Below are 16,735 nucleotides of genomic sequence, written 5' to 3' on the forward strand. Positions count from 1 at the left end.
AAATTAGTAAAAGCTAATCAATATCGTCACAATCCACCTCTGATGTAGTGTCGTACCGTTACTTAGTGTTTTAATGATGTACCGTCAGTATCATATGTATGCTTATGTATGGGTGTCTCTCTCTCTTTCTCTCCATCTCTCTCTTGCTCGCTCGCTCTGAGAAAGCTCATGTTTAACAGTGTTAATAACCCAGTTCTGTGACCCCCTCAGTCAGTTCCTCTGATGAAGAAAAAAAAATACTGATTGTGAAGGGCTCTCCTCTTCCTCCTCGATCCCACTTCAGAAGAAGGAGTACTGGTTGTCGATGGCTCTTGCCCTCCCTCCTTCCCGCTCTTCGCCCTCCACCCCTTCCAGCTGGAGGAGAGGTGGATCCCTCTCTCGTTCCTCGCACTCCTCCGCTCCGCTGCTCGCTCCCCCTCCTCCCGCAGCCTCCGTGTCATTCCCTCGGTCCTGCGGTGGAGTCGGGGGCGGAGGGCGTCCGGGAGGCAGAGGCGGAGGAGGTGGCTGAGGAGGACTATGGGGTCTGATGGTCAAGTCTGGGAGGAGAGGAAAGCAGAAAACAGGGATAGGACAGATGAAGAGTACAGGAGGAGTAATGCATGAGAATAAAATTTTCAAAGAGGAGAGAAAGTAGAAAAGAAAAAGGAATAAAGACTTCAAACGCAGTGGCTCAACTATGACACATGCTAGTAACAGAATCGGTCAACACATTGCACACAGACTATTTACACCCTGCCTCCACTAAACAGCTGTAGAGAGTCATCAATAGAGAAATCTCAGCTCATTCGTTATACAGTATATGGACTGAACAAAAAACATCCTGAATTATGTTTACATGGAGACAGAGCTTAATGTCTATAAAATGTGTGACATTTAAAAGACTTCCATTATGATTAACACGGGCTATAGAGAGCAAATGTTCAATGAATGTGTAACCCTGTGACACACATTTTTAGGATGGATGTGTGCAACTGAAACCCAGCTGTGAATGAGGAAGTTAAGCAGACAGATGTGCGCTGAAGTGAACGGATGACCCGTCTCTCCACTCCCTACTTTTTCTGTTAAATTCTAACAAGCTTCCTCTTCCTCTTATCCCTAATCTGTTTCACAGTAATTTAGTTCTAATTCCTAATTTATCTAATTCCCAGCTCCCCATGTGAATACTTTCTCTGGCCCTTAGAATTAAACAGGTTGCTTTGCTCCTGTACCTTTTAAGACTTCTATTTGCAAATGACCTCTGTTATGATTGATAAGTCTCCAAATACCGACATAGTTAGAAATGTTGTTCATTAAGACAGGCCAAGTTGCTGAATGCTGAATATTGATGTGTAAACGTGGTCAGTCAAATGTTATTGTGTTCATGGTTATGATGTAATGACCATGAAAATTTCTGAACGACTAACTTTTGTTTCTTAAAGGGATAGTACACCCAAAAATGAAAATTCTCTCATGATTTAATCATCCTCCTGGCATCCCAGATGTGTTTGACTGTCTTTATTCTGCAGAACACAAATGACGATTTTTTGAAGAATATCTCAGCTTTGTAGGTCCTCACAATGCAATTGACTGCTTGCCAAAATTGTGAAGCTCCAAAATCCACTGCCCCATAGGGGGAGATATGCACAAAGAATGCAAAAACAGAAGAAGGAGAATGTGAAAGTGAAGGAAAAAGGACTTAAATATTGATCTGTTACTCACCCACACCTATCATATCGCTTCAGAAGATATGGATTTAACCACCACAGATGTCCAGAGAACTTTTATATTGCCCTTAAGTGGATTTTGGAGCTTAAAAATTTTGGCACCCATTCACTTGCATTGTATGGACCTACAGAGCTGAAATATTCTTCTGCAGATTCTCCTATATTTTCTGCAGAAGAAAGTCATACACATCTGGGATGGCATGAGGGTGAGTAAATGATGACAGTATTTTCATTTTTGGGTGAACTACCACTTTAAAAATAACTTCAGTTGATGCTTTTTACCTTCATAATATGCATGTTTTATTCACTAATTGCTTTCAATCTCTCTCAGACCCTGCCTCTTTCTATCTCTCTCTGATGAATCTGGTCTCACTTACACACAGTCAGAGATGGGGGTTGATGGAGAGTCAGGGTGGCGCGTGGTGATGACATCACAGACTGTGGGGCGGCTGCCTGCCCTTTCCCGGCCTGCGAAGATGACCCAACAACAAACAACAACAGAAACAGCCAATCAGAGCTCTGGTATGCAATATGGGGAAGGCCAGACGCTGAAGCGGGGTGGAAGGAGGAAGGAGTGGTACGGTATGAATTAGTGTGTGATTAGAAATAGAAATGAAGGAAGGCAATGGTGATGAGAGTAAAAGAGTGATAACCAAATTATGTCAGAAAGTAGTAGATGAAGTATGCCTAGGTGGTATACAGTACACTGAATATTCACAATATAACTGTGATGATTTTGCTGGCAAAATAAATTAAGCAGCAATGTCTGAATGATATTTAATGTGCTTTTTATTTGCCCATAAATGTCCACGTCAAGTTTTGCAAGCAAGGGGGTAGGGGTTAAATCATGTTTTAATAGCATCTCTGATTTAAATATCAGTAGTATATATGCAATTAGCTCAAAGGAGATCCAGGGAGGAGAACATGGTGAGGAGAGACGAAAGATGGGAGGGATGACAGGAAATGAGGAGTGAGGTGAGCTTAGGAATGTTTTGAAAGTTTAGAGAGGAGTTGGGAGGGGTAATACATCAGGAAGCACTAAGGTCATGCACACAGAGAAATCAAACCAACAGCAACAACTATTGTCAGAAACAATGCCATGCGCAGGCAGCCAAAAGCAGACTCTAGCAGCAGCGATGGATCTGTGTGTGTGTGCAGTCAGGGTAGTCAGAGCAGATGCTTGCACAGAGTGTCCTTTTAAAAGCATGCCATGTTAGGAAGTGATCTCACACATGTGGTGATCCCAGATTTAGTCATATCTCTGACAGGTGCAATAAACTCATGCAGTGGCCATGTTGTTTATGAAAACACACACATACACAAATGCACATATGTTTCTCTCCAGATTCATCCCACTCACATGATACACACACACACAAACAAACTCAACTCACTGTGTGTCCCTGAAATCTACGCAGGACTCAAACTGACAAAAAAACTAAACGCCTTCCAAGAAGGCTTGTTTTGTTATTGTATGTTCTTCTTGGGTGGGCCCACCAGGATTTCCACCAAAACAGCTGTTTAGCTAAAGCTTAACTGTAAACATTTACATCTCCATTTAATCCAGGAGATGGGTATAAATTACAGTGTAAATACTCTAAAGTTATACTTCTTATTTACTTTGTTTGAAAAAAGTCAAAATCTTTAAATCTGACATTCTGCATATCAGCTGTTCAGAGGGAGATGCAAGTGGCACCTGTAGTCTCTTACCCACTTCAATATTTTGAATGAACTGCAGTCTAAAGCTTTGGACTTTCCCTGTTATCTCTGCTCTTCTCTGCCATAACCTCTCACCCCTTAGAGCAGACCCAGCACTCCATACCTGGCTGCCGGACATTCGTGGCCCCCACAAAGCTGATGAGGGTGACATCAGAGGCGCCCCCAGATTCCAGAGGAATAGGGTGCACACGGAAATGCTCCAGCATATCAAAAATCGACTGGAACCACAGATGCTGCACTCGACACTGTCCATCCTCGTTCAGGGAGAGACGCAAGTGCTGGGAGAAGGTTGACAGAATAAGAAGAGGTTCAGATGTGAACAAATGAACTCAAGGTTTAAAAATGAAAATTAGCAATTTAGTGCATACTGTACTGACATACTGAAAGTGGTTCACCTGAACCGGTCTTAAATATGCATGTTAAATATCAAATGAAAATAAGCACCCCCCCCCCACACACACATTTACCTTTGCCTTGCCCTGGAAATTAAAGGTGAGGACATATTCCCCACGTCGGGTCTCGCTCTGCCGAACAAGGAAGACTCCGTGGCTGGCCATGCCACCCGACAGCACCAGCTGGGCTGCCTTAAGACGGGAGAGCGTGCCGTGGAACCACTGACACTCACTCAAAGGATGTTCTACTGTCTCCGACACGGAAACTTCCGAGAATAGGAACGACCCTGTGGAACAAAGGAACAAATTGAATACCTCTGATCTTTGTTTGAGTCTTTGTGACTTGAAGTCAACATGAAATGGCATTTCTAATCCATTTTACTTCCATAATGTGATCTATTTCTGAGTGAAACAGAATATTCAAAAAGAAAAAACAATGTAGGGCGGGACTTGATTTTATCCAATCGGGAATTGATCAGACCATGAAAAGTAGCCATTCCATACCAGAATTGACCAGTGCAGCTAGCTGGCCTGGTCTCTATATGATAGGTGTTTGGAGGAGAAAGGTTGATTTAAAAAAAAAAAAAAAAAAAAAAAAGAGGGCTTCAAGATTTCAGACATAAAGGAAAGTTGTTTCAGTAATGGAGCAAGCAATTACATTTTGATGAAAGATTACGAAGTAAATATTTTTCTATTTTGGAATAACTGTACAAGATTAAAGCTCAAAGTATACTTTAAGACGTGAATGCTAGGTGTCTGTGTACAGGACACGTGGCACAAATTTCACCCGAGTCCTCGAGCACTGAACACATGCAACCCGATTTTTCTAACTGCTGTACTCTGAACGCGCAGAATGCATATGCGGCTGAAATTAATTGCACTAATTAGTGGGTCCACAAGGTGGCAACACTCACATTTGAGCTGTTGCTTTCACAAAGAAGTGCAAGATGTAATCCCCAGTAAACAGTAGGAGACGAAGGTGGAAGCAACAACAGTGGATGTGCACGTCAAGAACGCAAGTGTGTGGATGTCAGGACACGTGCATTTGTTTAACTCGAGTCGGAAGGACCATAAAAACCATCTAAATGGGTCTAAACACCTGAAGAGAAATAGTCCAGTACCTCATAGCAGTCGTCGCGCACTTGCCAACTGGGTGTCTATGCACGCACAGTCAAAAATTGAGTATTCTGGGGGCCTGGGTAGCTCAGTGGTAAAAGACGCAGGCTACCACCCCTGGAGTTCGCTAGTTCAAATCCCAGGGCGTGCTGAGTGACTCCAGCCAGGTCTCCTAAGCAACCAAATTGGCCCGGTTGCTAGGGAGGGTAGAGTCACATGGGGTAACCTCCTCATGGTCGCTATATTGTGGTTTGCTCTCAGTGGGGCGCGTGGTGAGTTGTGCGTGGATGCCACGGAGAATAGCGTGAAGCCTCCACACGCGCTAGGTCTCTGCAGTAATGCGCTCAAGCCATGAGACGAGATGCGCGGATTGACGGTCTCAGACACGGAGGCAACTGAGATTGGTCCTCCGCCACCCAGAGTCACTACGCCACCATGAGGACTTAGAGAGCATTGGGAATTGGGCATTCCAAATTGGGGATAAAAAAATGGCGTATTCTTTGAAATGTGAGCGTTCGTCTGTGTGCACATTTGAAGCATTCACATCAAAACTGAAGTATACTTTGGCCTTAATTTTGTAGAATAACACCAAAAATGTATATTAAGAAAGTAAACGGGTCCATTTTGATTTCATGCTCACTTTATTAAAAAAAATCACCAGTAACTTCTCTACAACATATGTTTAGTTTGTATGCTACCTGTTGCATCAGGTGTTTCAGCAAAAGGTGTGCCAAGACTAGTTCCTCCCCCACCAAGTAATCGACTGTCCGATTCATCGAGAGGGGCCCGGGGTGGTAACTCAGGAGGTAGAGGCTCCAATTGGGGAGAACCACCAACTCCACCGTAGCACACTGCATGAAAAATAAATACATAAAATACCTGATACATAACCATCTGAATTTACTGCTAAATATGATTTCTTTTCAAAATCAGATGCCTTACATTTTGTACTTCTGTTAATCACAATGTAATTATTTTATATTCTTGCTCCCCTCACAGCTACAGCATTTTTAAACCAGTTAGAGTAATCTGGGTTCATTCAAATCATGGCAAACATATAGAGATGGAGAGCCATGTCAGGAGCGGACATGTGAACGGCGAGATCTGCGCACGTTGCTAGTTTTAATACTATTTGTGTCATAAACAAGTGAGATTCGATACACCTTGATTCTTAACTGTTCTAGGAAGACAGTAAGTCAAAGAATTCAAAATCCTCGGGCTTTGGAGTCATTAAAAGACACTTACGTGCTCAAGCTGATTCCCCTCAGCAGTTCCCCAAAGCCACAGTCTCTATTCGGACGGTGAACTGAAAGAAATCCGGCTTGAATTGATGAATGTTTCGGCAATGCTGATGAAGGTCGTTGCAGATTTGGAGGATCTTGCTGTGATATGTCGATCGATTACTTCCATGGAGACAAAATTCTCTGAGTTGGTTACAAGAGTGGGGGATGTCGAGAAAAGGATCGATTATCTGGAGTCATCGGAGAGGGATTTAGCTGCTAACACGCTAGCGACCAATGGAGGTTTGCAACGCATTTGGGAAAAACTGGAGGATTTGGCGAATCGTAATCAACGAAACAATGTCCGAATTGTTGGAATTCCTGAATATGAGAATCTCGGCCTAATTCCTAGACTGGCTCTTTCCGAGTCTGCTTGACATAACAGGCCATAAGCTGGAAATCGAGTGAGCTCACAGAGTCCCGGCTTGGAGATCTGTGGAGGGAGACAGGCCCCGATCAATTCTGGCCAAATTTCTGAGATCATCCGATAAAGATCTTGTGTTACGTGAGGCGAGGAGTAAAGGAAAGCTTTCTTGAAAGAACAGCATTTTCTTGTCCCAGACTTTGCAAATTCGACAAGAGAGAAACATGATCGATTCAAGAAATGCAAGAAACTCTTACATCAACGGAAGGTCACTTTTGCTCTGATGTTTCTAGCCAAACTGAGAATAGATACTAAAGATGGTCGTAGAGAATTTACATGCCCACAGCAATTATAGTCCTACATAAAGACAATGGAGTGAGTAAGCCATTTGGTGATTTTCATGTTGCCACCTAGTGGACCTGACTCACTGAACATTCTCTTGACTGTTCGAGGAAACTGGGCACCTTTTTTGTTTTGCGCTGTTTCCGCCCAGCGGCTGGAATTTGTTTTGTGTAGTATAATTTCTTTGGGACAGCTTATGGATGAAACTGCTCATTTTGGGTACTTATGCCTCCTGTTTGCTGGAGTTGGTTTTGAGCAATATTTCTTGCATGACATTGGAGTGAGTTTGACTGCCCGAAGAACTGAACGGCCTGTGCGTTTTTTGTTGTTGTTGTGCAGGTTCCGCTAGTGGCTGGAGCTTGTTTTGTGGAGGCACACACCTTCGAGACAGTTAAGTGAAAGAATCTACAAGTTTTTTAGTGTTTATTCTGCTTATGGGCTGGAGTTTGTTTTATAGATTATCTTCTGTTGTGTAATTCTGTTTTACAAATTTTTGTTAGAAATACCGGACTTGAGCAATCTGACAGCAAAGTTGTTGCGGGGGCTCTCATAGGCGTACATGGACTGTTTGTGTTTAGAGAGATGGACACCGGTTGGTGCTGTCGTGTGCAGGGTTAATGCCCATGTTTATATTTTTTCTGTTTTTTTTGTTCTGGGGAAATTTCAGGGGTTTATTGTTGCACCAATGTGGAATGTGGTCTTTATAATTTTATTTTTGACACACAATATAATTTTTCTAATATGTCAAATGTTAATATGAGTGGATTGTCTCTCTCCACGTGGAATGTGAGAAGGAAGAAGGTTATTTATTTTCTTAAAAGTAAGAAATATGATTTTGGCTAATATTTACGAACCTAACGCTGATGATAAGGGCTTTTTTATAGATCTTGAAGGGATGTTGCAAGCCGCTGGCACCCCTCATGATATAATATTGGGAGGAGACTTTAATCTTTTGATGGACTCAGTCCATGATCATAGTGAAGCAAAAGTGTGTAAGCCCCCTAGAGCAACATTGATGTGTAAAAATCTTGAACCCATCTGGTAAGGACTATAAATGTTTTTCATCAGTCCATAAGATTTATTCTAGAACAGATTTTTATTTTATTTTATATCTAAGTCCCTCATTTCATCTGTTGTTGATTGCTCAATTGAAAACATTTTAGTCTCAGATCACACCCTGGTGAGTTTAGAAGTTTTGCCACATATGTAGAAAAAGAAATCATATAGTTGGCACTTTTTAATGTATCCTTTTTGCAAAATCCTGAATTCAAACAAATGTTAAAGGCTGAAATCAATGTTTATACGGAGACCAACTAATGCTCAGTATCCTCTATGGGCATGGCTTGGGAGGCACTTAAAGCAGTTCTTAGGGGTCGGATCATACATTATGCCTCATTCATCAATCATCATCAATTCAAAAAATCCAAAGCACGAGAACTTGTGGAGTTGGAAGGGAATATTAAAAGTGCAGAGGCAGAGCTGAAGCTCCGAATGTCATCTGATGACACGATTGAAATACAGATATAATACTATTTTGTCGCGGAAAGTGGAGTTTTGGCTATTCAGAGCAAGACAGTCATACTTAGTGTCAGGGGACAAAGCAGGGAAGCTTTTGGCTAGATACATAAAACAAAGAGAGTCTTTTTCTACCATTCCTTCAGTGAAATCTGCTGGTGGTGAAATATTTACCTCAGCCATTTCCCTGATCCAACTTGACGTAAAAATATTGTCATAAATTCTGGCTAACCGATAAAGTTATGACATCTCTTATACATACAGATCAGGGTGGGTATATTCGGGGCCACAGCTCTTCTGATAACATTAGGCGTTTCATCAATATCAAGTGGTCAGTGGCGAATGATCAGACTCCGGTCGCTGCCATCTCACTTGATGCCGAAAAGGCGTTTGATATGGTAGAATGGGATAATCTTTTTAAGATTTTGGAAATACACGGGTTCAGGAATATGGATTTCTGAATATTGGATGGATTAAGTTACTTTATAGACACCCGAAAGTGGTGGTACAAACAAATGGATTAATTTCAGATTATTTTACTCTGGATAGGGGCACCTGGCAGGGTTGCCCTCTTTCCCCATTATTGTTCAGTCTTGCCCTGGAACCATTAGCAGCCACGATAAGAAGGGAAGATGATTTTCCAGGGGTGATGGTGGGAGGTGTGGCGCATAAGCTACTGCTTTACGCAGATGATATTTTATTATTCGTCTCCGACCCCATTAGATCTATGCCCTGCCTCCACAGAATTATTAATTCCTTTTCTAAGTTCTCAGTATACAGAGTCAATTGGTCTAAATCCGAAGCTTTGGCTCTGACAGCGTACTGCCCAGTAACAGCTTTCCAGCCGGGCGCCTTCCAGTGGCCTAAACAGGACATTAAGTATTTGGGCATTTTATTCCCAACAAATTTGTCTGATTTATTTAGAGTTAATTTTGACCCCTTAATAAAAAGGTTTTCGAGCGATGTGGGCAGGTGGGCTTCATTACATTTATCTATGATTGGGAAGGTTAATGTTATTAAAATGAATTGTATTCCAAAATTTAACTACCTGTTACAATATCTCCCTGTAGATGTCCCCCTCTCTTATTTCAAGCCATTTGATAGCATAGCAAAGTCCTTCATTTGGAATTGTAAGCGTCCTAGATTACATTTTAATAAGTTACATAGACTGATTGACAAAGGCGGGCTAGGCCTACCCAAGATTTTGTTTTATTATTATGCATTTGGTCTCAGACATTTGGCTTACTGGTCGCTTCCATATGAGAGAGCCCCTCCCTAGTACTGTATTGAACAGGAATTTCTTGCCCCTATTTTGCCACTGCAAAGACTTTCTATCAAACTAATCGGAGAAGTTACACCCTGTTACCTCACATTTGCACTCAGTATGGACAAAAGTGTCCAGAGTGTTTAATTCAGACATTTATTTAAATGTTGCCTCAAGCAATATGGCTGAACCCTAAATTATGTATTAATAAGTCCCCTTTCTGCTGGTCAGAGTGGATTGTGAGGGGGGTTAATACACTCGGTGACCTATATGAGAGTGGAGTGTTAAGATCTTTTGAAAATTTGGTTCAACATTTTGGGATTCCTAGATCTCAATTCTATAGGTATTTACAGCTGCACCACCTGCTCTGTATTGTTTTTGGGAGTAGCACACACCCCCCTAAAGCGGCAGATACTCTGGGAAAGGTGATTACGGCTTTTGGAAAAGGTCATGAGGCATCAGTGTATTACTCCCTGCTAATTCAGAGTCTGGGGGATGGAGCTTTAACCTCTATCAAGAGATTATGGGAGAAAGATTTAAATTTGGTACTGGAGGAGGAAGTGTTGGCTAGGATTCTAAAAAATGTCAAGTCTGCATCTAGGGATGCAAGGGCGCTCCTTATGCAATTTAATATTTTACATAGATTTTATTGGACCCCCTCTAGATTGTAAAGGCTTGGTCTTACAGACACACCCACCTGCTGGCGATGCCAATCAGAAGATGGAGATACAACCCATGCTTTTTGGGGGTGTGTTAAGATCCAGGAATTTTGGTTGAAAGTTCAGAGTTTTTTGTGTGATGTTTTAGGCACTCGAATTTCACTCTACCCCAGACTCTGTATTTTGGGCGATGGGGTGGTCATACATTTTGGGGATAAACACATAAAAAAATTGGGTTCTGACCAGCATTATGGTTAGCAGGCTAATTATTTTAAGGGGATGGTAGTCGGATAGGGCACCCTCATTTCTGGAGTGGTGTGCGGAGATGGGTAGGGTGGCTGCCTTTGAAGAGATGTCAAGCAGAAGGCTGGGGGTTAAGAATTTGTTTGACAGGAAGTGGGGTAATTACTTGGTGTTTTTGGGGGACTCTCGGGGAGGGGCTGGGGAGAGAGATGTTTAGTTTTAATTATATATGATTATAATGTTTGTTTTTTCTTTTCTTGTTTTTGTCTTTTTTTGTGTGTGTGTATCTATTTGTGACCACAGAGGTGTTCGTTGGGGGTTAGAGTGGGTTTGGTGATTGGGGAGGGGTATTGGGGGGGGTTAAATTTTGATTCAGTATATATGTTGTGTTTTTTATTGTTATATGTTTATGAATCAATACAATTTTTAATTGAAAAAAACAAAAAACACAAAAACACACACTGTCCTGAATGAAGCTGACCACAGCATGATGACATCATCTCCACACCACTTACCTTGAGACAGGCGGTCACTGAATTCTGGCATGCCACTGAGGTCAGTGAGAGCACTGCCACAAACTCCTTCAACATCCTCTTGCTCACTAATGTGAAGAGTCAAAGAACACATTTCAGATCATGTGTAGTAAGAACTGTGCACTGCATCCATGAAAACTACGAATGATCTTATTATAAACTTTCCAAGTATCATTATGTGGTTGGCCTTTAAGACTTGAAACAAAAAGTACTACCTCAGGCAGATGGCGTTTCTGATGTCACTAAGCCAAGCCCTCATCTGAACCGCATCTCTTGTCTCGATCACGTACTGCACCTGACCTTCCAACTGAAAGAAACATGAAGAGACTGCATGTGTAGGTGAACAGCAGAAGTGTAACATAGAAAATGACTAACTACTAAAGACAAAAATAGAGGTGTGCTGATGTACCTGTAGAAGAAAGGTGTTTTCTTTGTCTGGCACCTCTATAGCTGTAGTGCTCCTCACATCAACAATAGAGCTGCATGGGATAGTCAGTCTGGGCTTGGAGGACTACAAGGAAAAAAAAGCTGAAAATATACTATAAACCTAAGATAATTTTGATAAATGTGGTACTGTGCTGTGTACCATAGCAAGTCACTACTAATTTGTAAAAAAAACAACAAAAAAAAACATATTAGACAATCTAATATTGCATTATGCAAGTTATATTGAGTCTAGCAGATAAACAATAAAAGTAATGTCATTTCACATAAAAAACGCATTGTGTTTAAATGCTTTTGTTACAATGTGCGAGATGTATTTTAGGCAAAGACAAGCACAGAACTATGATTATGCTGTGCGTCTAATTCAACAATTTCAGTTAGCTGAGCCATTTACTACTAAATATACTAGTAAGTTTACTAGCATGTTAAGTAATGATACCAGGCAGCATGAACATATACTTCATGCAACAAACAATTAAGATTAACTGATGTGAAATCAACACAATTCTTTAGGTAGGAGTCGGACACTCTCACTCACCTTCGGTGGGAGGTAAAACTCCAGGAAATATTCAAGCCCTCCATCCCCTCCATCCTTATCGCATTCTTTCAGTACTAGACGGCACTTGTGCCAGCGCATACCTCGTCCACCCACAGCTCCCCCAGTGGCTGGAGGATGCACTGATGCGGAGTTGCTGTTGTCTGTACCGTGGTGCAGCAGTCCAAAGGGAAAGCCCGAGAAACCATGAGTGCTGGCAAACTCATCCAAAGACGAGAACACAGTCACCCCTCCCTCCCGAACCAGCCTGCCCATCTTTCTGGGTGCACCAACACTGCTGGGGGGCAGCCCAGAGGGTGACATGGCTGAGGAAGCTGGAGTTGCAGTGGACAGAGTTGGTGGTGGTGACCGGGACAGTCGCAACTTCTCCAACCGGTGACTCCACTTCTCCTTCTCCCCATCTTCATTGCTCCTCCGCCAATCACGGGCCTCAGAGAGAGAGAGGGAGGTAGCACTGCTGGAGGAGGATGGGGGCAAAGAAGAGGAGGAAGAGTGAGGCAGGGTGAGGGGGAGGGAGAGAGAGACAGGGAGAGAAGCGGGAACTGCCTGGGAGCCAGAGTTCCTCTTGCTGTCTTGCAGGCCTGTAGTGTAGCTGTAACTGGAAGGAAGAGGGGCGGAGTTACACGAGCTGCAGTTCTGAAGTGAGTCACTGGAGGAACTACGCCAGTGTAAGATACCTCGCACACTCCCCCTGACACTGCGGCCCACACTGCGCAGAGAGAAGCGCTTTTTGAGTTTGTTTTTGGAGTGACCCCTCATGGGTGTTCCATTGCCTTTTGACCCAGAGTTTGCTGATGTGCCAGAGGGATTGGGGCATGTCAGAGTTTCTGAGGTAACCTTGCCCTCTGCCTCATTGTCCTTCCCTACTACGTCTGTCTCCACCTCCACTTCGGTCACAGGCCCCGCCCAGCTGTCATCCTCTTCCTCCAGATCTTTGTAGCCAGACGGATTGTAAGTACACTGTTTAACTATCTGCCCATTATTCACACCCATAGAGGAAGAGCATGATGAAGAAGAGGAAGGCAGGAGAATCTGTGTATGAGCATATGAGTCCTGAAATGCTGCAGCATTCTGGAATCTTTCCCCGCCACGACCCTCCTGTCCATGCTGGGTCGACAAGGGTTTGGGTACAGCCCGCATCTGAGAGGGCGGGCCGGGGGTGGTGGCCTCTGCTGGCACCAAGGGTGGAGACGTGCCATCCTCCTCCAGTGATGTAGCATCCGATTGGGCGACCCAGCTCCCTGTTCCCTCCCTACCGACGCCAGTCCCCTCAAGTTCGCTCTCGAAATGTCTAACAAATCTGTCTGTGAAGCGCTGACAAAAAGCAGCTGCAGAATCAGGGGAGTAATGTGGGTTCTCCAGCAAGAAGGCCCGAAAGTGACGGGCAAAGTCACCGGCGGCAACCCGTGCATGGAGCTCACAGAACTCGGTCCAGCTAAGGCAAGGAGATGGAGATGGTGTGGGCGTGTCAGATAACGATGACAAGGGCTGACCAGCAGGAGTTGGAGGAGGCAGAGGTGGGGGTCTTGTAGAGAGGGGCAACAGCGATGGGAATGGAGGAGAAGGAGAGGGAGACGGGGACGGTGGAAGAGGAGATGAATTTGCTGCAGCCCGTGGGGTGGGTGGAGTTAAGAGGGAGCCGTTCATGACTGACAAGAAGAGTGATCAATTTAAACCCAACTGATCATCAAAAACATCGGATCGAGGATCAAGTGATCGCTGCGATCAACGTGGGAATGGGGGGCATATGCTCCGTTCATCGGGCTACAATTTTAAATCAGACATGAATTCAGAAAACTTGACCTAAAAATGTGGCCTAAAATTCACTGATAATTGTCTTCCCCCATTTAAAAGAATGATCTGTCCCTTCAATGTCATTTCCGAGTTTGATGTTCTAAAACAGCTCACATTCTACACATAACAATATGTGTAAATGTATATACAGGGTCTGTCTGCCAAGTAACAGTAAAAGAAATTGGGTGCAGCAGGCTGAGCTGATGATAGTTATCAGGTTGTCTCTGGGGTTTCAAGTCTCTGCAAGGATCCTGCGGTAAAGATCTGTAACCTGAAAAACAAAAGATTTTAATACTTACTGTAAAAAAAATTAATAATTCTGTTTCTTTATGTTTAACGCAAAAAAGAAAAAAAATCATGTTCAAATACTATTGCAAAATCAGCAGGTGACATCCTAATTTACGTGCAATATTTTTTAATATATAAGTTATAAGTTATAAATATACCAGCTCCCAAAGCATAGAAGCTCTTTTAGGTATTTGTATTTCAATCTCAGGTATTTTTATGATCGAATTGTGGATACAATTTGTCAATCGTAGCATTTTAACGTGCAAGTTGACACAAAACAACTCTAAAATAACTCTAAACAGTAAAAGGCGCATCAAAAGAACTAGCAATTTTACCATTTCATTACACATATGAATAGGCATGACCATTTTAGTTATTAACACATCAATCTTAGCACAAGCTTTGCAACGACGATTCAAATATGGCATTGACACGTTTAAGTGTCTTGCACGTAGTCGTGGTGATGAAAGCGTTGTTTTGCTTTGCCTGAAATGCGTATGAGACTCAATCCTCCACCTGATATGGAAGAACGTGCTGAGCGAAAATTTCTCTTTTATTTCATTAGCTATACAGACCCAACAAAGCAGAGATTTTTAAGCATTTGAAAGTGCACTAATCGAAACCAAGCCGTTGATATGAAACCAGTTAAGACCATTTAAATTAGCAGTAGTGGCAGAAATGATGCTAAAAATCCCCGGGTTTAACGCACCATCTTCAGGCTAGTGTGTAACTCGAGGCCGATGCAGCTAAGCTGCAAATAAAAACACCAACCTTGAAGGCCTATCATTAAATGCAATATTGATAATCCTAAAAAGCCTTACAAATACAAATTTCGCCACATCTACCAGTCAGCATGTGTAGTTTAATTGTCATAACACGCTCTCACGCTGATGTCAACACAGAGCTAACTGAAGCTAGCTAGTTGAAATCGTTATGCATTTTGCTAACGCTCATATGCAATAATAGTAAGAAAATTTCCCATTAGCTCACCCTTTTGCACAAAAAGCTCACAATTGGCTGACTGGCGTGAACGAAAGCTGAACGTAAATTGCTTTAGCCAGTGTAGCTAACTATCAAACCCAGCACTGCTCATAAATTACCAAGTTTGAGCTGCTGGTCAGCTAGCTGGCTGTATTGCTAAGCAGGCAGTGTGTCTGCCAATATTAACACTAATATTCATTCTTCTCCGTCTAGCTGTCTCCTGTTGATGCTAAACGTATTGATTAATCATATTATATCTATTTATGCATGAGGGCTTTGCAACTGCTCTTGTTGCAGGCATATGAATATTTATCTGCCTGCTGTCCCAATCAGTCTCTCGCGATATAGTGGGAGAGGGTGTAGGTTGGGAGGACAGGGAGTGTGGGAGAAGGGGGATTTTCAATAGGAGGAAAATAAAAAATCTGAGTGACAGGGATGTGCACTTTTTAGACGAACCACATTGCTAGACAGTTGTGTGAAAAGTAACACAAGGATGGATGTTGCAGCGAGCTGATGATGGCTCAGTCACAAACATATCTGGAGGCTGCAATAAATTCTCCATCTCCACTGAGAGAACCCTATTCAACAATTTGTGTCATTCCAACAATTCAATGACATTTAAGTCCCCAGTACAAATTATTATATTTATATTGTTTAATTTCACCTGATTACAATTTTAATAGGCTTGGTAAAAAGAATAAAGACTATTAGTAATGTTACACACTACCAGGGGCGTAGATTTCAGGGGGAATGGGTGAGGAGGTAACCCTTCAATGTTCAAGCCAATTCTACACCCTTGCACAATACTGTGGGCCTAAAAGTCAAATTTTAAATATTTGAAATCATTTAAATTTGTTGTACTAATGTCATTTCTTCATGTCCTCAGAGCTGCACATCAAACATCTTTGACAAAAATAAGTGCTAAATCATTTGGGTAGGGTTGCACCAGCTGTGTGTAAGTTCTCACGTAAGTTGGGATGTAAAGTTCACACTAAGGGCTTATTAACAACTAGTTAGTTTGTAACTAAGTCAGTGCTAAATTTGGTTGCACCACCTGTTCTTAAGGCAAGACTTAACCAGTAGGTCGTAAGCTCTCCGTAAATGAATGCGTAGTCGCATAATATGACGTTTACCTTAATTGATCCAATAAGCAGCCTTCAAAAATTTGTAGTGTTAAAAAGCCATGCATTTCAGTTTTATCTCATTACGGTTGATGTTCAAACCTTGTTTGCTCATGTAACTGTCAGATGTAATAAATTATATCCCCATTAAAATACGATACGTAATAAAACAAGATTTCATTAATGGTATATGTAAATAAAAATATTTAATAATTGTATCTAAAATGACAAGGGGCAATAAATAAATAATTACTTACACAACAGGCTGGAAAAATAGACATGTATTCATTGTAATATCTATTTAATATGTTAAACTTTACACTGGATGGAGTACACAGGAAAGTGCACCGTTAGATCGGTTTCATGCTGAAGAAGTACGTTTTTACATAATGTTTTCTCCCGTAAATGTAAACAAGTGTAA

The 16,735-nt window shown here is 42.2% G+C and overlaps 1 protein-coding gene across 1 annotated transcript; it reads right to left on the reverse strand.

Moving 5' to 3' along the window:
• Window positions 1-365: 365 nt before the first annotated feature.
• LOC127449760 (SH2B adapter protein 1-like) lies at window positions 366-15,526 on the reverse strand. Its single transcript, XM_051713286.1, has 10 exons — window positions 15,203-15,526; window positions 12,113-14,195; window positions 11,540-11,641; window positions 11,346-11,437; window positions 11,113-11,198; window positions 5,629-5,781; window positions 3,890-4,101; window positions 3,526-3,700; window positions 2,081-2,171; window positions 366-536 (listed from the first exon to the last, which is right to left on the reverse strand). The coding sequence occupies exons 2-10, from the start codon at window positions 13,775-13,777 to the stop codon at window positions 515-517; spliced, it is 2,598 nt and encodes an 865-aa protein (XP_051569246.1). The 5' UTR covers window positions 13,778-14,195; window positions 15,203-15,526; the 3' UTR covers window positions 366-514.
• Between the last annotated feature and the right edge of the window lie 1,209 nt (window positions 15,527-16,735).

This window comes from Myxocyprinus asiaticus, chromosome 13 (assembly GCF_019703515.2).
Source record: "Myxocyprinus asiaticus isolate MX2 ecotype Aquarium Trade chromosome 13, UBuf_Myxa_2, whole genome shotgun sequence".
NCBI lineage: Eukaryota > Metazoa > Chordata > Actinopteri > Cypriniformes > Catostomidae > Myxocyprinus > Myxocyprinus asiaticus.

Bases quoted from the DNA above. Each gene is read 5' to 3' on its own strand.
- LOC127449760 (XM_051713286.1), bottom strand. From the start codon at position 13,777: ATGAACGGCTCCCTCTTAACTCCACCCACCCCACGGGCTGCAGCAAAT. The intron at 11,438-11,539 runs GTACATCAGCAC...TGTTTCTTTCAG, and splicing joins AAAACACCTTTCTTCTACAG to TTGGAAGGTCAGGTGCAGTA. The intron at 5,782-11,112 runs GTAAGTGGTGTG...TTTTTCATGCAG, and splicing joins CAGTGACCGCCTGTCTCAAG to TGTGCTACGGTGGAGTTGGT.